Source organism: Sorghum bicolor, chromosome 9, assembly GCF_000003195.3.
Source record: "Sorghum bicolor cultivar BTx623 chromosome 9, Sorghum_bicolor_NCBIv3, whole genome shotgun sequence".
Taxonomy (NCBI): domain Eukaryota; kingdom Viridiplantae; phylum Streptophyta; class Magnoliopsida; order Poales; family Poaceae; genus Sorghum; species Sorghum bicolor.
Genome location: NC_012878.2, coordinates 44006420 through 44029496, shown reverse-complemented (window position 1 = coordinate 44029496; position 23077 = coordinate 44006420). Strand labels below are relative to the sequence as shown.

General features: G+C 42.2%; 1 protein-coding gene and 1 long non-coding RNA gene across 4 annotated transcripts; both read right to left on the bottom strand.

The window, feature by feature from the left end:
• On the bottom strand, window positions 17671-18735 carry LOC8084724 (protein ALP1-like). The gene is made up of 4 exons (XM_021448140.1): window positions 18649-18735; window positions 18194-18419; window positions 17981-18116; window positions 17671-17893 (listed from the first exon to the last, which is right to left on the bottom strand). Exons 1-4 carry the CDS (start codon window positions 18733-18735, stop codon window positions 17671-17673), a joined length of 672 nt encoding a protein of 223 aa, XP_021303815.1.
• LOC110430170 lies at window positions 20415-22597 on the bottom strand. 3 transcript variants are annotated; one of them, XR_002447474.1, is made up of 3 exons: window positions 21037-22597; window positions 20715-20926; window positions 20415-20629 (listed from the first exon to the last, which is right to left on the bottom strand). It is a non-coding gene; the product is annotated as an uncharacterized LOC110430170 (long non-coding RNA). The 3 variants fall into 3 exon arrangements; XR_002447473.1 differs by having other exon boundaries at window positions 20715-20767; window positions 21719-22583; XR_002447472.1 differs by having other exon boundaries at window positions 20715-22584.

Sequence of the window (23077 nt, the reverse complement as noted above, 5' to 3'; positions counted from 1 at the left end):
CACATCAAATCTTTTGACACATGCATGAAGTATTAAATATAGACGAAAACAAATACTAATTACACAGTTTATCTGTAATTCGCGAGATAAATCTTTTGAGTCTAGTTAGTCCATGATTAGACAATATTTGTCACAAACAAACGAAAGTGCTACAGTAGCCAAAACCAAAAATTTTCCTCAACTGAACAAGGCCTAAATTTTGCAAAAACATTTTGATATCCGGTCACAATTGAGCATTAAATATAGATTAAAAAATAACAAATTACACAGTTTGTTAATTTACGAGATCAATCTTTTGAGCCTAGTTAGTTTATGCTTGGACAATATTTGTCAAATACAAAAAGTGCTACCGTGTCTATTTTACAAAAAAATTACAACTAAACAAGGCTTAAATCTGCTATCTCTTCCATAGCTTCAAAGAGTGTCTAGCCTTGTCTCAAAAAAAGTAAATTTTGGTGGCGGTCCCTAAACGTCTTAAATAGGTTGTGGAACTTAGGATTTGTATTTCTGGCATCGTAAACTCATGTTAGTCCAAACCCTCTCCGACGCACTGATCCGCTAATGTGGAGGCCAACATGAACTCGGCGGGGGATTCAGTGTTATTTTCCTCACGTGTTGTGCGCAAGAGTAGGTAGTTTGGTTTTACGCCAAGAAGCCCCTAGCTTTTCTCCTCCCTTTCACTTAAAAACCCTCCCAGCACTGGGCGGTAGGCGAGAGGATGATTTGGTGGAGGGAGCGACGGTGACGAGGAAGACAACATAGGGACGAACCCAGCGGCAGTGCGGCGGAGAACATTGGTGAGTGCAGAAGATGCGTCGCTGCAAGTTCCTCTATCTGCCTCCTGATGGCTCCACGTCGGCGCACGGTCGGCGATCCCCCACCCGAGTATTGAGTCCAATTGCTTCCTTCCTTTGTTCTCGTTGAAGGTTTCAGTTTGTATATGTGAGTAGTGAATTAAGTTTCGAGAATTTCATGGAAGATCACTTGTCTCATGATCATTCAAGAAATAAAATAGCGTTGCATTATCAACTGCCGAAGCGGAGTACATTACGCCTACTAGTTGTTGTACACAAATCCTATGGATAAAGGCAACCTTGAAGGATTTTGGAATCAATTTCAAACAATTGTTGTTGCTATGTGACAATGAAAATATCATGAAGCTCACCAACAATCTAATTCAACATTCAAGAACAAAGCATATAGATGTCTGTCATCATTTCATAAAAGATTATCAACAAAAAAGGGACATTTGCATTGAGAGTGTGGGCACTGATGATTGACATACCGATATATTCACCAAGCCACTTGATGAGAAGAGGTTTTGCAAACTACGAATGAATTGAACATACTCAAATATGTGTTGATGCACCCCCATTATATGACATGCCTCTTCTTCGAGCAAAGCAAGGTAAAATTGATTGACATGTCATTCATCCTTTGTTAAGGACTTGTTTAGTGCATCTAGTCATTCCTTACATGTCTTAGGATCATTCATGAAAATTAAATGAATTTAATAAAGGAAGGGGATCAATTAAAATTTTAAAGCACACAAGTAAGGGGAGCAAGCTCATAAACTTGTTTGTTGCATTTAAATGTGTGTTACATATGATTGCTTGCATTTGCATTAGCTTTAAAGTTTTTCTCTAATACCTTGCTTGTGTGGTGTATGATAGTTGTAGATTTGATTGATGAAATTAAGAACTAGCATGCATAGAAAGTGTAACTATACTTTTGTATTTTCACTAGTGGTACTAAAGCCTTGTTTCTAATGTTGATCTCATAGGGTGTTTTAGTTTTATGAATGTCTAGTTACCAATATATGCAAGCTTCCAAATCCAAACTCTTAGCACATATGTAGGGGGAGCAATTGCTACCAATTTGGGTTTATAAAACTTGTCCATAACCTTTGCACATGGTAAAATGCTTGGGCAAGCAACATGAATCCAAGAAAATTTTATTAAAAATCTTTGTAAATGGGTTGTCATCAATTACCAGAAAGGGAGAGATTGAAAGCCCTAGTTTAGTTTTGGATAATTGATGAAACCCTAGTACTAACCTCTATGCTAAGTGTGTGTAGACTAGATAAGTTTGGTACATGTTAAGTGATGGAGCAAGAGATGATCATGATGATGATGGTGATGACCATAAGGTGATCAAGTGCTCAACTTGGAAAAGAAAAAAGAGAAAACAAAACCCTTTGAAGATGAAGGCAAAGGTATTGCTTAGGGTTTTAGTTTTGATGATCAAGACAACATAGATGGTGTGATCACATTTAGGATAGATAGTCATACTATAAAGAGGGGAATTCTTCGGCTAAGCGGTTATCAAGTGTCAATAGGTGTCATGATACATGTGCATGCATTTAGAACCTAATGTGCTAACTTAACCCTTAAAAATGATTGCAAAAATGCTAACACACATACACAAAGGTGAAACACTTGGTGGTTAGCACTTTTGAGCAAGAGTTGAAGAGGTGGAGAAGAGTTGGGATTCGGTGCTTTTAAGAAATGAAATACATATTCTCTATTACGCTGGTGGAAAGTATTGCAAAGTCGTGGGAGACGCTGGACTCAGCAGCATCGGACACTAGCCTAGCGTCCGGTGTACTCTCAATCTTTGACGTGAGTTAAAAGTGTGCGTCAGAGTGTCCAATAGGTGAGCATCAGACATGGTTTAGTTATTGTTCCTGTGTCTGGTGAGTACTGTTCGTGTGTCTGGTGAGTACTGTGTTAGCAAGGTCACGAGCGTGCGCTGAGGTTGTGTGCGTCGAACCTACAATGCATCCAATGCAACACTATCGGACGCATCCGATGCCTCCCGAACGGTTTCTGAACTATCTAAGTAGCGCCCGGTGTGAGGGTCGCGCGTCTGGTGTGTTGCACCTAATGCGTTTGACGAATAGTCCCTACAAACTTAAATGTTTAAGTGACCGTTGGAGATCAATGGGTCACATTTAACTAAGGACACATGGCATAATCCAGTGCGCCTGTCAGGGCAGTGTCGGACGCTGAGGGCGCGTCTGACGCCCTGCGTCAGAGCGTCCGACACCCTCAACAGGACAACCCCTAAGTGAGTAACGACTCTATTCTTTGGGGTTGCTTATAAATAGTGTTTAGCCAGCTCTAAGGTAACCCTCTTGGCATTCTAGCATACTTGACATCCTTGTGAGCCTAAGCAAACACCTCTCACTTATATCCTTTATAAATTAACTATCTTTGTGAGATTGGAAGTGATTCTAAGTGTATTTGCTTGTATGATTGCATCTAGTGGCACTTAGGAATCGATTTGGCTACGATTTTCTTGTTACTCTTGGTGATTGTCGCCACCTAATGGCTTGGAGCAGTGGAGGAGCATTGGCACGAGTTGGTGATTGTTCATGGTCATCTCCCAGTGATTGCGAGGAGTTTTGTGCCTTCTCTGGTGGAGCACCAAAGGCAACTCTAGTGGATTGCACGTGTTATTGAGCTACCTCACTTGCAGGTAGGTTCTTGCGGTGTCCTAGTGAGGACGAGGTTCGTGCAACACCTCTTAGCCGTCGAACCACTAAGTGTTGGTTGACACAATGTGGACGTAGCGTACTGGCAAGCACGTGAGCCTTGGGAGAAAATCTTTATGTCCATCTCTTGTGATTGATTGGATTTCTCCTGGTGATTGGTCTTTATTATATTGATTGGTTCACTTGCCTCTACACATCGGTATAAAAGTTCATTCCTACTCCTTTATATTTCCACAAACTAGAGTAGCTTACTTGCTTGTATAGACATTTTAGGTAGCTCTCTAGTATAAGTAGAGACATAGCTTTTGTGTGCCTAGTGACAATAATAACTAGAATTGTTGGATAGATGGCTTGTAAAAACCCTTTTAGATTTAGAACAAAAAGCTCCGCTTTATTATTTACTAACTCCTTGCTCAAGTGGGTTTATAAAATTTTTAAATAGGCTATTCACCCCCCCTCTAGCCATATTAGGACCTTTTAAGTGGTATCGAAGCCATGGTCACCGTTTTGAGAAGGTTTAACAACCTCGATGCTCAAATTATGGCTCAAATAGTGTTGAACCATGTTGGGGGAAAATCAACGTTCTTTGATGGCATAGGTTTCTTTGACTATTGAAAGAGAAAAATGAAACTGTACCTTGGATCAATCAATGATAGAGTGTGGAAAGTCACCGAGCATGACTTTGTAATTCTTAATCCCCCAACCCCACCAGTGAGAGAGCGAACAAGCAATGCAATACAATGGCTCTCAACACAATTTGCAATGGCATTGATTGCAAGGTGTAAGCTATGCAGAGCTAGAAGCATGGCTGTATAGCAGATCTGTGGTGATGAAGTTCAGCAATACAACCAGCTATGGGACTTTGGCTAAGAGATTAGAAGGTCTAACCCAGGAAGCACCTTCTAGCTTAACATAATTGATGGACACTTCAGCCACCTATACTTTGCTTTAGATGCTTACAGGAGAGGATTTCTTAGTGGCTACAGGCTAGTCATCTACCTAGATGGCCGCCATATTAGGACCTAATAGTTCATTACATGTCCGCTAGTGCTTTTGTTGTAATGATGCTTTGTAAACTCTTTTTAGGGTCTCATACTAGCTGTTAAGGATGTATTCCTTGAGGCAGAGCATAGGTTCTATGTTAGACACCTATACTAGAATTTGCAAGGCAATTTCAAATGAGAAAACTTGAAGAACCAGCTCTAGAAATGTGCTAGGTCTAGTTCTATTAGGAAGTTTAATAGCAACATGGAAGATATGAAGAAATTGGATCCTGCTGCACATGCTTGGTTGGAATAGATGGCACCAAATACCTAGGTGAAAGCTTATTTCAGTACCCCCCCAAGTGTGACTTGTTATTGCAGAACTTAGATTTTGCTAACATGTGCTTTGGGCAGCCAGCTGATGTAGGTATTTTCCAAGTGCAAACAAGGGAATTTGACTATATTGTTGACATTGGCAACAAGACTTGTGACTATAGACGATGGGACTTAATTGGCATCCCATGCAATCATGCCATAGCTTGTCTTAGACATGAGAGAATTCTAGTTGAAGATATGCTTCCTTCTTGTTACTCTACAGAAACCTATAGCAATGTTTATGCCTTCAACATAATGCCATGTAGAGATAAAACTATGTGGGAGAAGATGAATGGACCTCTAGTGCAGCCACCAATATATGAAAAAAGGTTGGAAGGCCAACAAAATCCAGGAGGAAGCAACCTACTAAAGTGCAAGGAAGGGTTGGGCCAAAGCTGTCGAAGCATGGGGTAATTATTACTTGTAGTTGGTGCAAAGGTGAGAACCACAATAGTGGTGGTTGCTCCCTTAAGAAGTTAGGGATTAGTCCATCTGTCTATAGGAACACGACACCAACATACAATGAAGAGACACCTATTCGTGTGGACAACCAATCTAATCAAGAGGCAACTATCTCCCAAGTAATGAAACACATATTGCCACCAAAAACAATTATTGTTGTTGCGACACTCCCAATTGCATTACATGATAATAGGAATTTGGACAACCACATGCAATGGAAGATTTAAACACTGAGAACTTGATGTTGTCACAGATGTTTTCATAGGTATGAAGTATCTGTTTTAACAACCATATGACAATAGCATTACAAGTATCTATTTGGACAAAAATTAAGCATTGATATTGTAATGTTTTTACAGGCATCAAGCACTGTAAAAGAAGGAAGGCATCATGGACCACTTCCAGATAGTGCTTTCATTGAAGATAGCCAACCTGTTGCTAGGCCAGTGCCACTTACTACAGCAACAAAGCAAGGCAAGTTAGCAGCGAAGACACCAGGAAAGGCACCAGGAAAGGACAAGGCAACAACAACAAAGAAGTTAGCATGGAAGAGGAAGGCAACTGAACTGATGAACTAGTGCTTCTATTTTGTGAATAAATGAAAGGCACCAGGAAAGGACAAAGCAACAACAACAAAGAAGTTAGCATGGAAGAAGAAGGCAACTGAACTGATGAACTAGTGCTTCTCTTTTGTGAATAAATCAGTTGACCCCCTTTTGTGAAGTTTAGGCCTAACATCTTTTGTGAACGAAAGATAAGGTTCTTTTGTCATGTAACATGCATTAAAACAATCTAGATGCATTATAGTTAGGCAATGGTGGTCCAAGCTTTGTAATTTGCATCAAAACTACTAGTGGATGCATTTAAGCAGTGTTGTGCTAGCACCCAGAACCTTGTGTGGATGCTTCCTGTGTAATAGTCACCTGAATGTGGTGCTTGCCTACAATTAAATCTTCTCATTACAAGACATTGCTTACCTAATTCTACTAACACTAGCAATTGACTGAAACATGACATGGCAATAAATTGCACAAAAGTTCATTCGAGATTGTCATTTCGAACATTGCACAAGTTGTATTATTCATGTTCACTTCATGATTACAACAACCAAGATACTGTTGACGGTCCTTAATGCTCACATTTAACCATCAACTAATCAGGGAAAAGGATCCGAATGCAACTAACACCTAGACTTAGGGTTTTATCTGATAGAATTCCACGAGTTTTGATGTTTGTCTATTTCTGCAGGGGGTTATTAGGAAATACGGAAGAAAGGCCCACACTTCGGGTTTACATAGGGATATTAACTTGACGCGCAATTATCTACCATCTAGAAGAGTCCAGAAGCCACGGGAGCGAACGGGAGACGTGACGGGGCCGGGCACTGGGCGCCCGCCCTCCCTTACTGGGCGCCCGCCCTCCCCCCTGGACCAATCAGGGTGAAGCTCGGGGATCATGCTCCACCGACCTAATACTTCAAGGAAAACCACACGATCAATGTCGGTTTGATCTGACGACCCAGATTTACTTGAAGGGACTATAAAACCAGACCCCCTGGCCCCTGGAGATCATACCTCTTCTACAGAATCAAAGCTAGGGTTTCAATTCTTCATCCAAGTAGAGAGGATCCCTCTAGTTCTTCTAGTTCTACCTCTAGTTCATCTAGATCTAGTTCTAGTTCATCTAGTTCTAGTTCTAGTTCCTCTAGTTCTAGTTCTAGTTAGTTCTAGTTGTAATCTAGAAAATAGGGAGAGAGAAGAGGAGAGCGGAGGAGGAACCGGATCTGTCGGATCTTCCTCAACATTGTACTTTTGCAGCAACTGGTTCGTTCTTCATCGTTCTCCAGGTTCTTCAATTCACAATTCCTGAGTTCTTTAATTACTTTGATTTACATTCAAGTTATTTATTGGATTCCCGCTTGCATCAAGTGCTCTAATCTTTGAAACATTAGAGTAGTAATTAATAGATTATACGTGGTGTTTAGTCTTGCAAATACCTGGAATTGCACCCAATCCTGCGGATTGTTGTGGTAGCCCTAGGGTAGTGACAGCCCTATCGGTCGACGTATTCCACCTCGTTCGGATCGGTGTTTGTAGGACCGTAGTCGGAGCTTCCTAGCCCCCTTCTCATCTCTTTCTGTGGTAAGTGTTCTGATGTCCCGAAATAGATAATCTTGAAGTAATTCTTGATTCTTAGATCAACTAGAGAACTCTCAGGAAACTTCCTCTCTTCCCACCAAAAATAATCATATAGTTATCCTTGGGTGATCTTGGATCTTAATTAGTACACTCACGTTCCCTGTGGAAAATTGATACTCTAGAATACTCCCGGGTGAAGGCTATATCGGTATCCGTGCGCTTGCGGATTTTTCTGTTTGCGTTTAAAATACCCAACAAGCTTTCTGGCGCCGTTGCCGGATAACGGTAGCTGTGCTAGTTTCGAACCAAGTCGTCCGTGTATCCTTTTTCTTTTCCTTTTTTTACCACACTCACCTTATCATTTTCACCATACTACATGGATTTCACTCTATGCATTAATGAGCATGGAATTTATTTCATAGCCACTTCATTTACTCCATGCTCATATGCAACATCTTCCCAATCCATTGGTTTTTCCAACATCACTACATTCGAGATCTCCAACCCCCTCATCCTTTCTATTTATAAAAACTTTAAAAGGGCGGTTGTCGATGCATATGTCTATATTAAATATTGTAGAACTCGTTGAGTTGATCTTGATATAGGTCAGCGTTGGAGGGGAAACCACTTCGCTGACATAAATTGATGGTTTCCTAAGGACAAGCTTAGTGTCCTAAAACAAGCAACGATCAGATTGTAACATAAGCTTTGAATTATTTGCAACATTACCTTGTGAATTGAGCATATAAGGATAATTGTAAAAATACTCCTTCGGGTATTCTTGTCACTAACCTTTCCAGGATTGGAGCAAGAAGATCGGATGAATGACAAGCACAAGGTATGTCCAACCAATCATCATACAACATTGAATTAAATTCATCCAAACTTGAATTTTGCAAAATTCAAGCTTGGGGGAGTACTTTACATAAAAACATCCTTTGCCATGTTGCTATGTTGGTTGTCCCTACCTTTGAGACATGCTCAATTTGTTAAATACTAATCACACTACTTCATCTCCACTTGAGTAGATCTCTATAAAATGCTCTCATACTACCTTTATTTGGTTTAGTATATGTCTAGGCTTGGAGTAGTTTCATTTATCTCTTAATTAAGCATGGTGCTTAGTTTAGGGCAGATGATCTTACTTCCAAGGGAGTTTAAATTAAGCATGATGCTTAGGTTAAAGTGCCCTCCTAAATCAAATTAGACATGGTGTCTAGGTTGATTTTTGAGCCGATAATATGCTATAGTAGATATTGGATATTTTGTTGGACTAACCCCTGCAGGAAAACTTTCAATATCGACCTGGGAAGTCCTGAGATAAACTCACATTGGAGACAAAGAGAGAGACACATGAAGTTTCACAATTTACACAAGGAAGGCATAGCTCACAAGAGATGATCCATGGAGGGTGCCACAAACACGATGCACAACCGCTAAGAAAGGAAAGCTTCCACAAGGTGATACTGTACCATCACTCTTCAAATAAGGTAACATCTTAAGGTACTTGACTATTATTTTTATAAGTTTCTCCTTGGTTCTGGCGTTCACATGAATAAAAGAGACAAACATGTATGATTTACAACTCTAGATTAACCAACCCAATCGATTCAACATGTTTAGTCCTTCCACCTTTGTGATCCCATACTCCTAATATCAGCTAAAATTTTGCACACTCAATCTTTGGAAGATATATATATTTTATAAAAAAACAACATAAATATAGATAGATTATCTTTCCACTAGGTTGAGCGATTTGATCTGACAAATGTTTTAAATGTTATACTCATGATCTTATTATCCATCATTTTCTTGCTCACTATGCTTAAGGTTAGAGAAGAACAAATACACTTTTGGTTCTGTTGGTGTTTTCCACCAATAGGGCCCATGCACTTGATCTCTACCTTGTCTCTATGAGCAGGTACACTTCGAGCAAAATATGAAGGACTTTTACAACTCCCAGACTCCACCAAGTGAAGAACCTAGATCTACGAGCACAAACACACTGGAGATACTGGACACTCAGGCATTCACTGCCCTGAGATGCTTGAGGACGTAACTATTGGAGTAACCCTGTTGTGGAAGTAATTACTGACCTTCTGCCGGTCAAGAGAGACAATCCAGGACACCCCGTCATCCCGATCTCCATCGGCATGGTGGACTTCCTAGAAGCACTCTACGACTTTGGCTCCAGTGTCAACATTATGCCCAGGGGAATATTGAAGAACCTCTATGTCCGAGTTGGTACCTTATACGCTTCAGCAGACTTCGTGGTGATAGAGACTGATACTGATGAGAGGGCATCCATCATCCTAGGGAGGCCATTTCTGAACACCTCAGGAGCTGTCATCTACGCTAGTGCTGCCAAGATCAGTTTCTACATCAAAAGAGAGAAAGGAGACGTTTTCCTTCAAGAACAAGACTACACAAATCTCAGAGCAATCCCGACATGAACCAAGGAAGAGGACCAATAGGAGGAACAGGAACAAGCAAATGTAGACTGAGTCAGCTAAGATGGTCACTGCAGTTCAAGGAGGTCAAGGCCGTCGACTTAAGTCACCGTTCCTGACCAAAAAGGACGACCCAGTCACCTATCAGCTCCTGTTCAGAACCATGCCCCTAAAACCGACATACATTCAGCTCCAGATGGCATATCAGACATTCTGAAAGGTTATTGACATGGGAGAAGACGAGTACGATCTACCCATCATTCTTGGGAGACTGTTCCTCAGCACCGTTAAAGCAATCATCTACATTGGAACCAGCAGAGTCCACATGCATTTTCCCTCTGAGAAGGTACGTTGCTATTTTACTGACCCTAACTATATAGTCGAAGACTCTAAGCAGGTCAGGACAAGAAGAAGACGACGTAACCGCAACCAGACGAGGAAAATCATCAAGGACGGATGGGCGGACTACGAGTCTACGAAGGAGAAGTGCACCGAGGCAGGTGTGGAGAGAGAAGATAGTTATACATGAAGAGTAGACGCCGTCGGAACCACCGACTACGCCATCCAGCGAATCCCAGGACGACTGAGGAAACGGAGAGTCCCGTTCGGAGGACTTAAAAACACCGAACGCCTTGCCAAGAGGTAAACTTGGTAGTTATCTTTTTCCTTTCAATTATTTAAAATAGTTTGCTTAGTTAATAAGGTTCATATCATCTTGAAAAGAAAATAAAAATATTAAAAATAGTAAGCCCCATGTGAGTATGCTCATGGCATAAAACCCATAAGTACATTCACTGCGGTAGTATAAAAATAAAATAAATATATTCATGTCCTATAAAAATAAAATTATAAAAATAAATTTATGATTCTACTAAAGAGTGTAACATTTATTGAGGAGGCTCAACATGATAAAGGCTAAATATTTATGCTAACACTTAACCAGTTCCACAAAGCTTTGTTGTCTATTTGAGCTCCACAGAATTCAAGGATCAAAGAAGACTAGCAGACGGAGGACATCCTAATCACTGTCAGGGTGCTGCTGACATTCAAATACACCTCCACCACCTACTAGCTACATCAGAAGAAATTACGTGAAAATCCAGCTTGGGGGAGAGCACCCCCATTTATCCAGCTAAGTGTTCTACTCACGTTTATATTTTACTCAAATAATAAAAAGATGCATAATCATAAAAACCCAAATAAAGATTTTGTGCTTATATATATCTTTGCTTAGTTTGCTAAATAAATAAATAAATAAAATTTGCTATGAACCCTTATGATAAGCTCTCACATGGAAATGATGAATAGTTGCTCTGCCATGACTAGTTCTCAAAATTGAAATCTCCCTCAAGTTTAGGCATGACTGTTATTAATTAAGATTTGCTCTAAACCTGAACTTGTGGGAAGACTACTTGATCTAAAGTCTAAGTCGTTAACGGATATGGTATGGGAAGGTTGAGCTGCTGTTTATCTGTTCCTAGAGATGCTAGAATTCTGGAGAATTTTATCTTTGAAAATCTTTAAAATAACACATGATGAGTTCCTGTATGATGAGAGTTTAAATTCCTACCACAGCCATATATACATGCTTGCTAGACTTTGAGCTACACATTTACTTTTTACTGCTTATGAGCATTGAGTGTGGTCAAGCTGTGTAGACCCTTAGGAGCTTGTCATGTGGTTAAATCAAGATTCATTTGCACGTTCACTCATACATGCTACTTCTACTTCGAAAGTACACATCCACATATATCCATCCATTTCCATCTCCAGAACCACCCAAAAATATTCTACTCCTAATCCGGGAGAGAATAACCAAAAACATTCTTCTATTTATGTTTTTCCCTGTGAAATAAATGTTCAAGTTATCTTGGTTACTACCACTTGCTATATTATTTTAGGAAATGAGTGCTCTAAAAAAAGAAGAAAGAAAAAAAGAAAGTATACGAGGAAATAAAAAGGGGCAAGTGCCCGGAACCTCGAAAGAAAAAAAAAGTAAGACGAGAGGTAAAAATGGACAAGTGTCCGACAGTAGAATTAGGGATACAAGATACCCACCTGAGAGAAAAGAAAAAGAAAATATAGAGCATCTCATTCTCCTCAAAAAGTTTCAAAAGAGCAAGAAAGGTATGTACCCCCTCAAAAGAGCAAAAGTAGAATTAGACTTGCACCATTACTTTCACCATTATCACCATTCATTTGCCACACATGCATATCTTGATTTGACTTATTGACTTGTTCTTCTGGATCCATGGTTTGACTATGCAATAAATGTCTTGTAAGTATGTATTAGCTATCTCCCACCTATGAGCTCCAGATATCAAAACCTTATTAGAGTAGGGTGAGAGAGAAGGCAATGCCACTATGCCTTATACCAAAAATACCACATACTTTGAGAGAAGGCATATACCATTACTGTCTTGGTAAGAATCCAGAAATACCACAAAAGAGAGACTAGAGAGAGTCATACAAGGAATCTCTGAGTTTTATTTGAAAATCTGCAAAAAAACTCCAGAGCTATAGCTGATCAAGAATAAGAGACATGGTGTTTAACTAGACCGTTCTATCTTTTAACTGCTCAAGACATAAGTGACGGTTGTAAGCCCCATGGTGAAAGGTAAAATGAGTAAGTTTAAATCTTAATAGTTTACCCTAACTCAGAGATGAGATCTTGTTTGAACGCATGTGTACGTTTAAGGCATGAAACCACTGCAGAAACTCTTGACTCCATCTTTGCTCATGGACGAGCAAAGGTTAAGCTTGGGGGAGCTTGTTGACGGTCCTCAATGCTCATATTTAACCATCAACTAATCAAGGAAAAGGATCCAAATGCAACTAACACCTAGACTTAGGGTTTTATCTGACAGAATTCCACGAGTTTTGGTGTTTGTCTATTTCTGTAGGGGGTTATCAGGAAATACGGAAGAAAGGCCCATACGTCGGGTTTACATAGGGATATTAACTTGACGCGCAATTATCTACCATCTAGAAGAGTCCAGAAGCCACGGGAGCGAACGGGAGACGTGACGGGGCCGGGCACTGGGCGCCTGCCCTCCTTTACTGGGCGCCCGCCCTCCCCCCTGGACCAATCAGGGTGAAGCTCGGGGATCATGCTCCACCGACCTAATACTTCAAGAAAAACCACACGATCAAAGTCGGTTTGATTCGACGGCCCAGATTCACTTGAAGGGACTATAAAACCAGACCCCCTGGCCCCTGGAGATCATACCTCTTCTACAGAATCAAAGCTAGGGTTTCAATTCTTTATCCAAGTAGAGAGGATCCCTCTAGTTCTTCTAGTTCTACCTCTAGTTCATCTAGATCTAGTTCTAGTTCATCTAGTTCTAGTTCTAGTTCCTCTAGTCCTAGTTCTAGTTAGTTCTAGTTGTAATCTAGAAAATAGGGAGAGAGAAGAGGAGAGCGGAGGAGGAGCCGGATCTGTCGGATCTTCCTCAACATTGTACTTTTGCAGCAACTGGTTCGTTCTTCATCGTTCTCCAGGTTCTTCATTTCACAATTCCTGAGTTCTTTAATTACTTTTATTTACATTCAAGTTATTTATTAGATTCCCGCTTGCATCAAGTGCTCTAATCTTTGAAACATTAGAGTAGTAATTAATAGATTAGACGTGGTGTTTAGTCTTGCAATTATCTGGAATTGCACCCAATCCTGCGGATTGTTGTGGTAGCCCTAGGGTAGTGACAGCCCTATCGGTCGACGTATTCCACCTCGTTCGGATCGGTGTTTGTAGCACCGTAGTCGGAGCTTCCTAGCCCCCTTCTCATCTCTTTCTGTGGTTAGTGTTCTGATGTCCCGAAATAGATAATCTTGAAGTAATTCTTGATTCTTAGATCAACTAGGGAACTCTCACGAAACTTTCTCTCTTCCCACCAAAAATAATCATATAGTTATCCTTGGGCGATCTTGGATCTTATTTAGTACACTCACGTTCCCTGTGGAAAATCGATACTCTGGAATACTCCCGGGTGAAGGCTACATCGGTATCCGTGCGCTTGCGGATTTTTCTGTTTGCGTTTAAAATACCCAACAGATACAAATCTTGACAACAAGACCCACAACACCCAATGCTATTAATGTTTTAAGTAATATACAAATCTCTTCACCATATCTCTTGTTCACAACATTTCCTAGAAGTCCAGTTTCTTCATCTTCACCAGCTGTTGTGCGCATGGCCTCTAGGTATGTTCCACCTCCAAGCAGTCTACCTAACATCTTTTGTGAATGAAAGAAAAGGTTGCGTGTTCTGTTTGTCCTTCAAATACTGCTCGTAGTCTTTCTCCCACAAATAGAACTCACAACCTTTTTTCTTTACCTTTACCTTTCTGAGAAATGAAAGCGTAAACAAACAAACCACAGACCGAATTGAATTGCAAATCATCAAATTGAAACCCTAACCTGTTGATTTGGGCAAGTAAAGAACACCTTGTCACAGTTGTTCGTTATATGGGACGTCAGCTCCATCACCTTCCTCCATCCGGAGTCCGGGCAGAAGATCAGTGGCAGGTCCGGCAAACTTGCGCTGGCGCCCTGATGAACTCGTCATGCTTGAAGCCATGGCCACTGATGCAGTCCACTCTATGCAAGAGAGATGGGAGAGAGAGAGGAGAATGGGATGCAGCTGAAACGAAAGATGAGAAAAAGGCAGGGGGTTCTTGGCATAAATACTAACCACCTCTGTTCCTCCCGCGCGCGTCAACAGAGGAAAATGGCGCTAAAACTCTCGCCAAGTCCATGTTGGCCTCCACATCATCACATCAACAACGTTAAGAGAGGGTTTGGACCCGATTGGAACACTAACACGAGTTTACGATGCTAGAAATGCAAATTCTAAGTTCTAGGACCTATTTGTGAACACGAGACAAGTTTAGGGACCACCACAAAAATTTAGTCAAAAAAGAATGTCTAGCCCGAGACGATCTCGTTGGCACAAACTGAAATTAATTTAGGATTCAAAAAATAAAATTAATTTAACATTTTTTGTGAAAAAGAAATTGATTTAACTTGGTTATCCAATCATATATATACACCAGACGATTCTCACGACAAGTATTCTGATCGGCCAAACAATAAAGATCTAATTCGCTAGCTTATCTGCCGAATCTGTGAGTCATTCAACATTATTTTTGTCTCATAACAAATTAGCGAATAACACTTTCAACCATGGTTTTTCTGCCAAACGAACAACTTCGATGCATAAGACAACATGTTTCATCATACCAATCACGGATTCAAGATTCAATTGACAAATAGATGATCTCCATTTAAGGAGTCAACAAACAGAATTAGCAATAGAGCTAAAAAATTGTTAGAATTTATATGAATAATTCCATAAATCCATACAAATAAATTCTAATCTATCTATCTATCTATCTATCATATAAAATGGTGAAGGAATTAAAAATAGTCTCTCACCCATATTTTCTACTCATATTAATTCTTATCCTTTAGATCTACTCTAAAATCATATCCAATGCATCTACTCCCTCGGTCCCAAAATAAAGGTCGCTATAGGATATATGCGGATCAAATTTTCTTAACTTTGACTAGGTTTGTACAAAATACATGCAACATTTAGATCTCTAAATAAGTTTATTACCAAAGTATATTCAACAATATATCTAATGATATTAAATATGTATTATGAATGTTAATATTTTTAAGATATATTTGGTCAAAGTTAAAAGTATTTGACTTATTAGGAAGCATGACTGATATTTATTTTAGAACAGAGGGAGTAATAATATTTCCCTAATACTAAATTATAAAAATTTCAGTCTGCTTTTGCAAATTCTGTCCGCCTCAAAGTCCATCCAAATAAGACTAGCAAGCGTATCCAATACAAGTCAAGCTAGCAATAAGAGGCAAAAGGAGAAATTAGAAAAAAGAAGGAGGATAGATCAGTCACGTAGACCAAGGATCCGTCTTGTATCCGAGTAACGATAGATAGATCACGAGTTGTTGTCTGGGACACTAGGGGTGCGTTTGCGAGGGTGGCTTTGGGTAGCTCGGCCTGCCCCCTAGGCCCAGGCCAGGGAAGCCCAGTCTAAGTTGCTGCAAGTGGCCATGTTTGTGGGTTGGGCCTGTTTCAGCCAGGTCCAACTTTGCTGGTGTTTGTGGGTGGGTTAGCAGCCTGGCTGGCTACCCAACTAACTCCAACTACCAAACTCATACTGTGTTTGCTTCTCCAAAACTGAGCCAGGCTGAACATGAGCATGAGCAATACTGCAGCGTCAGCAATACAACAAACTCCAACTACAAAACATCATTGGCCATTTCAAACGTACATGATGCACACAAATTTGTGCCCAACTAGAACATAAGTTATGGGCCTCAGTTACAACATCATAGGCTATTGAAATTCACTAATTTCAGCATACAGTACTCAATTTGAAAGCTAGAAAAGCAGCATCTGCTGCATCCCTAGTTTTGAAACCCTGATACAAGTTACTATCCCCATCATCAAGAGTCCCCATCATCAAGAGCCAGACAAAGTTGTATCCAGTTAGAGTAGACACCAGGATGCCTACCTCGGTATAGAACATACCAAGTCACCATGGAACAGCTGCAGGGCCTACTTATTTGTAGGACAAGTGCAACAAGAATTAGATACATACATTAACATGGCCAGAAAAAGCACAAATACAGATATGACTATAGGAAGGAAGATGTTCATCCTAGCAATAACTTGCTTGGGCTCAATGATGCCTTGTTGATTTGGAAACACTTTGGTTTCCATGGCATCTTCATCACAGCCCATGTACTGTAAGAAAGAGGCTACTGCCTCTTCCTTTGTTGGAAACCCCTGGTAGTTGTTTCTCTTAAAACCAGCAACTTGTGCATTGCAGTCAGCCCAGTGTGCATACACTCCAGGCTTGTAGCCCTTGTACACAACATACCAAGTCATGTTCCTTCAAAAAAACCCGAACATCAATTTAGATTTCAATTCTGCTAGTCTTTGAAATGGTACTGAATAAGCCTCAATCATAAAGAACCAAATTGAAACAACTATGACTGCGGCATTGAAGAACTTCAGTTTGGTTTGAACCAAATGGAAGTTCTTCCATGCCGCAACCATATGGTGCTTCATTACTACAAAATGTGACATCATAGGCAACAAAAGAACCACTTAGCTGGGGCCTCAGACATTTATGTTTTTTGCAGAAATTTTACTTAAAACAATCATCCCTAGTGGCAACTTTCTTGATTCTAAAGAACTGTTTCATGATTACCATGGGGCCGTGGGACACTCCATCCTCAGCCATCAGGTGATAAGTCCAAGTCCTGTTGCATTGGGGATGAGCCATCCTCCTAAGCACAAAACCCGAAGTGTTGTTGTTCCACCTCATAACCCTACCACCCCCAGCATTTGAAGGAGCAGGAGCAGGATCTGCTCCTTCTGGGGCAGCTACAACACCTACAGGAATAGGGTGGGCAGCAGTCGTCCCAACCCTGATCATCTCCTCCAAAACATCAACACCACTCTCCACACCAACCAAATCAACACCGAGTTCAGACATCCTAACATTTGGTAGCAACATACAATGCAATTAGACACCCAATGGCATAATGGAGAACGCAGATTGCAAACAAAACAATTCATCAGAAAACCACAATCACATGAAATTACATTTGGTCTCAGCCAAGTCCAAGAAATGATAACATTTTCATCACACAAGCAAGAGTTCCATGGCAGGGCAAAGAAGCAGAACACAATGGCCTTTCAACAAGCTTGCCATCATGCACCGTCACACCCTAGAAGTTCCCCTTCCTTCCCACATAGCATTGCAGATTTCATCCCTCTTCTGAGCCATGAGAAGTGAATCTTGTTCCAAGCTAACACTATCAAGAGGATCAGGTAAAGTGCCAGTGAATCCTTCCTCTGCTGGGACATGCTCATCAGTACCAAAGCTAATGATCCAGTTGTGGAGGATGGCACATGCCAGCACAAGCCTGACTTGAGTCTTGTACCTATGAAAGGGTTTATTGTACATGATACGAAATCTATTCTTCAGTGCCCCTATAGCCCTTTCGACAGTGACTCTAAGTGATGAATGCCTGAGGTTGAATAGCTCCCTGGCATTGGTAGGTCGGTTTGTGCCCCCAAACTCAGTCAAATGGTACCTGACCCCCCTATAGGGGGGTAGGAAGCCATTGCGGCATGCGTATCCGGCATCCACCAAATAAAATTTACCTACAATGTGATATCTACTGTGAGCTAGTGTGGTAATGACATATGTCCTCATTTTCGTGATGTGCTAGTGCAATTACCTTGTGGCACAGTGAACCCATCCTCCCTTTCAATGGCATTAGAAAGAATGTGTGCATCATGTGCAGAACCCTCCCAACCAGCTAACACATATGTGAACTTCAGATCGAAGTCCACAACAACCATAACATTTTGTGTTGGATCCTTTTTTCGACCCCTGAAAGCTTGTTGCATGTGCCTAGGCACCCTTGCCAGCACATGAGTGCCATCAATGGCACCAATACAATCCTAAAAACCATTGGTGAGTGAAAGATAATAGTGACTAGCAACATTTCATGAAACCTAGGCAAACATTTATCTTCAAGTATGGATTCCACCTATGACTTCCAAGAATCTTAGGGTTGGTGCCACTGCTAGGTGCCTTGATGATTTCATCCCTAAGCTCACCAACATCATACAACACTTGATGAAAGTGCTTGTGGACAGTTTGAATAGATCTCCTAAAAGGATGGTGTACAACTCTAAACCTCTGGTTGTGCCCAACAACATGGAGAAACATGGCAACTTGCTCCTCCACTGAGACACCCTCCCTGTCAGTCACCATCTGCCTAACTCTAAAAGTAGTGCACAATGCAAAAAAGGTGCTCTACTCATCCTAAGCATGGAAATGCACTCTACATCAGTGGAATGGTAGATGAGGCTCAAAGTCCACTGTCTGTGTTGCTCATTTTGTTCCTTAATAATAGGTGCTAGAGGGTCAGGCTGTGTTTCAGAGTCAGGCATCTTTCTTTTGAGCCCGGTGGTAACAAAAGACACCATCACTACTGTCAAGGCAGCAGCTTGTCTACGCATCATGTCATGGCTCACAGAGGGATCCATCTACATCCAGATGAAATAAAAATTACTGTTCAGCTAAAGAAGCCCTGCCAGGCATCAACAAGCTTGCCGATGAAATAATTCAAAGAAAAATGCACGGCTGCAACATCGAAATGAGGCCTCCAGGTGCACAGATTGGACAACATCATCGACCATACAAACAAAAATACGAACTTAAGCAGCACACAGCCATAACAACAGCATAATCATGACCTTGAACCCTTGATAAACAACAGCATAAACAACAATATAAACCACAGTATAAACAACAGTATAATCTGAAACCCTAGATAAACAACAGCATAAACAACAGTATAATCTGAAACGAAGCATGTATCCCACCAAACCCTAACTCAATCATGACCTAAGAAAAAACAGCAGCAGCTCGATTTCACCTTGGGCTCGGGGTCAGCGAAACGGAGAGGAAGCAGATCTGGAAGTAGGGGAAGCAGATCCGATGGGAGTGGACGAAGACGAGTCGGAGAGGAGGAAGAAGAAGCCACCAACTCGGAGTCCCAGCACAGGCAGCACCAAGGCGGCGCAGAGGTTCCAACGCCGGGAACGAAGACAAAGCCGACGCTTGCCGCCTCCGCAGCCGCGCACTGGTCACCGCCGCCGGTCTCTCACGAGGTAGGGTTAAGGGATTTGAGCTCGGAAGGGAAGGAGGAGAAGCGCCAGGGCGGGTACTACTTATAGTCGAGAGGTTTCGCCAGGTGAGAACGCGTGCACGGAAGTTTCACCTTCCCGCGCGAGCTCCCGCCAGCCACCCTCGACGCCCACGCTGCGCCCCGAAATCGTCCGCCGCGCGCCGCGAGCGACCTGGCTGCGAAGAAACGAACCTTAGCGGCGTTTCCCCAGGGCCAGGCGGAGACGGCGCTTTTGGCTGCCGGAAGCCAGGCTTCAGAATGGGCCAGGGAGACAAACACGGTAAGTTGCAGCCCAAAGGCGCAGCCGAGCCGCTGGGCCGCCCCCGCAAACGCACCCTAGATGGGATGACGTCCCGAAACACACAGGAAGATATGTGGATGAACGCTTGTGGTCAGCAGTCATGGGCAACTAGCGACGCAGAGCGGCGGCCCATCGCTAATTGTGCTCGATGCTGGGTGCTCAACAGGGCTGGGCTCAGGCGCTAGCAGCAAGCGAGCAATGCGGTGCTACGGCTGGCCGGCCGAGAGCTTGCGGCGACACGGCGCTGGGGTTGGGCGTTTGTGGTTGGTGGCGCCACTAGTACTTTTGCGCGCGCCTTAGCGCGCCCGTGGAACTCTCATGGACAAAGGACGGGTGATATTCGCGCAAAGTATTGAAAGATATGTGATGATCATAGTAGAGGCTCATAATATCTCTGAAAGTATTCAGAGTATATAGGGCATGGCCTTAATTTTTGGGAGTTTAGTTTTAGCGGAACAATAAAGTAACTGAGTGTGAATAGAGGTTACCGGCATAGTTTTGTTTAGTGCTACATAGAATACATTACAGTAGTAGCAGACATACATGATCGATTAATTTATATAGTGGATGCCTTCAGTATTGTACACAGGAAGCCTGCTGTTTGGAGATGGCCGGTGCATATTGCCGTCGGCTGTTGAAGGCGTCAAGCATTCTCCCATCTGTGACTTGGTAATCTGGTCATTCATGTTGCGTAGCTGTTAATTGCAGGCATGTAAATATAGTCCAATATGTACAGTGCTGTGCAGTTTGGTGGCGTACCTGAATCGGGTAGCAGAGGCAGTATTCACTGTGACTGCATGGTGAAGCGGTACCTGAAAAATGAAAGGTGTGGGTTTTGCATTGGTTCTGGGTTTGTTACATGTGATTAACAGAAGGGGATGTGCAAAGGCAGTGGTTTTTATGTACTTAGGATCCTGGCGTCGCTGGATTAGGATGATTTTCAACTGGGTCTGAAACGGTGATGTCATCATCTAAGATATATATGTATCACATCAGTGTTAGCACCAGTAGAACAAACAACTGGTTCTCTATTTTTTTAAATAGACAACTGATATAGATTGGGTGCGTACTATGTATGTACCTATTGCTTCTGCTTCCTGTTGTTCCTCTTCTTCCTGCATTATTAGGTCGATTCATCTACCATGTCGTTTGGATTCATGTGGATGGGCCAGATATGTAGCGCTCTTTATTAAGTTCATTCTTTCTGAGGCCCAGATGAGCCATGTCTAGGATCATGTTCATGGTATGCGTGTATGTGCAGATATGTTGTACGTGTAGTCTATGATGTCAAACAAGATTGAGTCTATAATGCATCTGTTCTTTAGGAGTGCTCTCATTGTGTTATCGGTGCAGAGATGGGCTTGGACTCCTTCAATGTTTATCTGTAAACGTCTCAGTGGTTTTGGCATGGTGTGGACAATGCTGTTGTATTCTGGTTCATACGTGGGTGCAACCTGTGTCCATGCTAGAACTTTTGTACAGCCATATTGAGGGTACCATGGTTTCAGTTGTGCTCTGGAATCAAAGACTTGTAAGAAGCCGTTGTGAAGCACTACAAATCCATTTTTTGGTTTCAAAAAGTTGTCGCAAAACTCTGTCCGGTCTCAGGAAACAACAGGGTCCATGCGCACGGGCCACGGGGCAATAAGGATGTGAACCTTTGTTGTGTTTATACCGAGCTCCGAGAAGAGAGCAAATGCATATTAGTTCAGCACAAATTACTTGATGGTACTTAGTGAAAATAGCGAAGCACTGATTGTTACCTAAGAGAAAAGCCCGAGAAAACAACGGCTACCGGCGGGTGCTGACACGCAGAGACTGAATCGCATGAGGAAGGCAGCAACTATCTTCCAACGAAACAAACAGACGATGCAACAAAACCGGTCCGATTTCGTTCCAGATCAGTGTCTTCTTCTTCTTAGTCTCTGCAGCAACTATCTCCAGCACGACTCCACAGCGAGGCCAAGCCGCGCCCTTCCCCTCCGGCTCCCTCCACCGGCGAAGACCGAGGGCAAGCGGCGCCCTCCCACCCGGCCCCTCCGGCGACGAGGCCCTTCCCGCCCTCCTCCCCTCGGGGTCCTCCGGCAGACAAAGCCCCCACCCCCCTCTTCCCTTCCGGTGAGCCTCCTCGAAGAGGATGACAACGCCCTCCCCGGGAAAGCCGCATGCACGGACAGGAGGAAACGGGAAGAAGAAGGAGGCGGCACACCCGCGCCGCCGCCGCAAAGAGGCGGGCGACGCTAGAAACTGGGACGACGCGACAAGATAGCGAGGCAGCAGCGGCAGCACAGTGTGGAGGGAGAGACACAACAGGACGGTGAGAGTGGGCGAGACCATGGCGGTGAAACCGGATAGAATCGATCGGGTAGAAACCGAGCTGGCTTCTTACCTTCGCGTTCTAGCTCCGCAGCTTCTGGAAGGAAGCCAGGCGGAGCCGAAGCCGGCGCAAGCAACGAGAGGCGTCCACCCGGCGATCAAACGGCGGAAAACATCCCGGGCGACGTGGCCGTGGTTTCTGGCGGAGGAGCAGGCCGCCCTTGTCTGGGTTAATAATGTTTCTATCCCGTTCAACTTGCTTCCGGTATCCATCGGATGTTGAGTGACTATTGTTGGAGACCTAATGGGTAAGTCAAGCGAGCCTACATCTCAGATGGTGCAGGAAATGGAAACATGGATTCATATTTTTTAAATCACATCTTAATTAATAGTCTCAATGAGATTCTAAAAAAAAATTAACAATGTTTTAGTGTTCCTACCATGTTTTAATTTGTTTCTTTTTAATTTTGGTTCATCGTGCATATGAAAGCAATGAGTTAGCGACAACGGAAATTGGAAAATCTCTATATAAAAAATGTTATTACCAGCGTTGTGTTCATGAAAATATAGGCTAACTTCTCAGATTTTTAATATGATCTTTGATATTATTCTATCATTTTATCTTCACTGTATATGACATATATTTCATATTTGTTATTATTTTTTTATCAGAGTTTTCACGATCCTTTGTGAGACGTAGCACAGTCTCTCGTAGAATATGCATGATATGGTTAGTTTTGAATAAATCTTGAGCGCGTAATATGTTGTATCTCCCGTTGCAACGCACAGACATTTTTACTAATAAA

Bases quoted from the DNA above. Each gene is read 5' to 3' on its own strand.
- LOC8084724 (XM_021448140.1), bottom strand. From the start codon at position 18,735: ATGGTGACTGACAGGGAGGGTGTCTCAGTGGAGGAGCAAGTTGCCATG. The intron at 18,117-18,193 runs GTAATTGCACTA...ATCACATTGTAG, and splicing joins TGGGTTCACTGTGCCACAAG to GTAAATTTTATTTGGTGGAT. The intron at 17,894-17,980 runs GCATTCATCACT...ACCCTTTCATAG, and splicing joins AGGGAGCTATTCAACCTCAG to GTACAAGACTCAAGTCAGGC.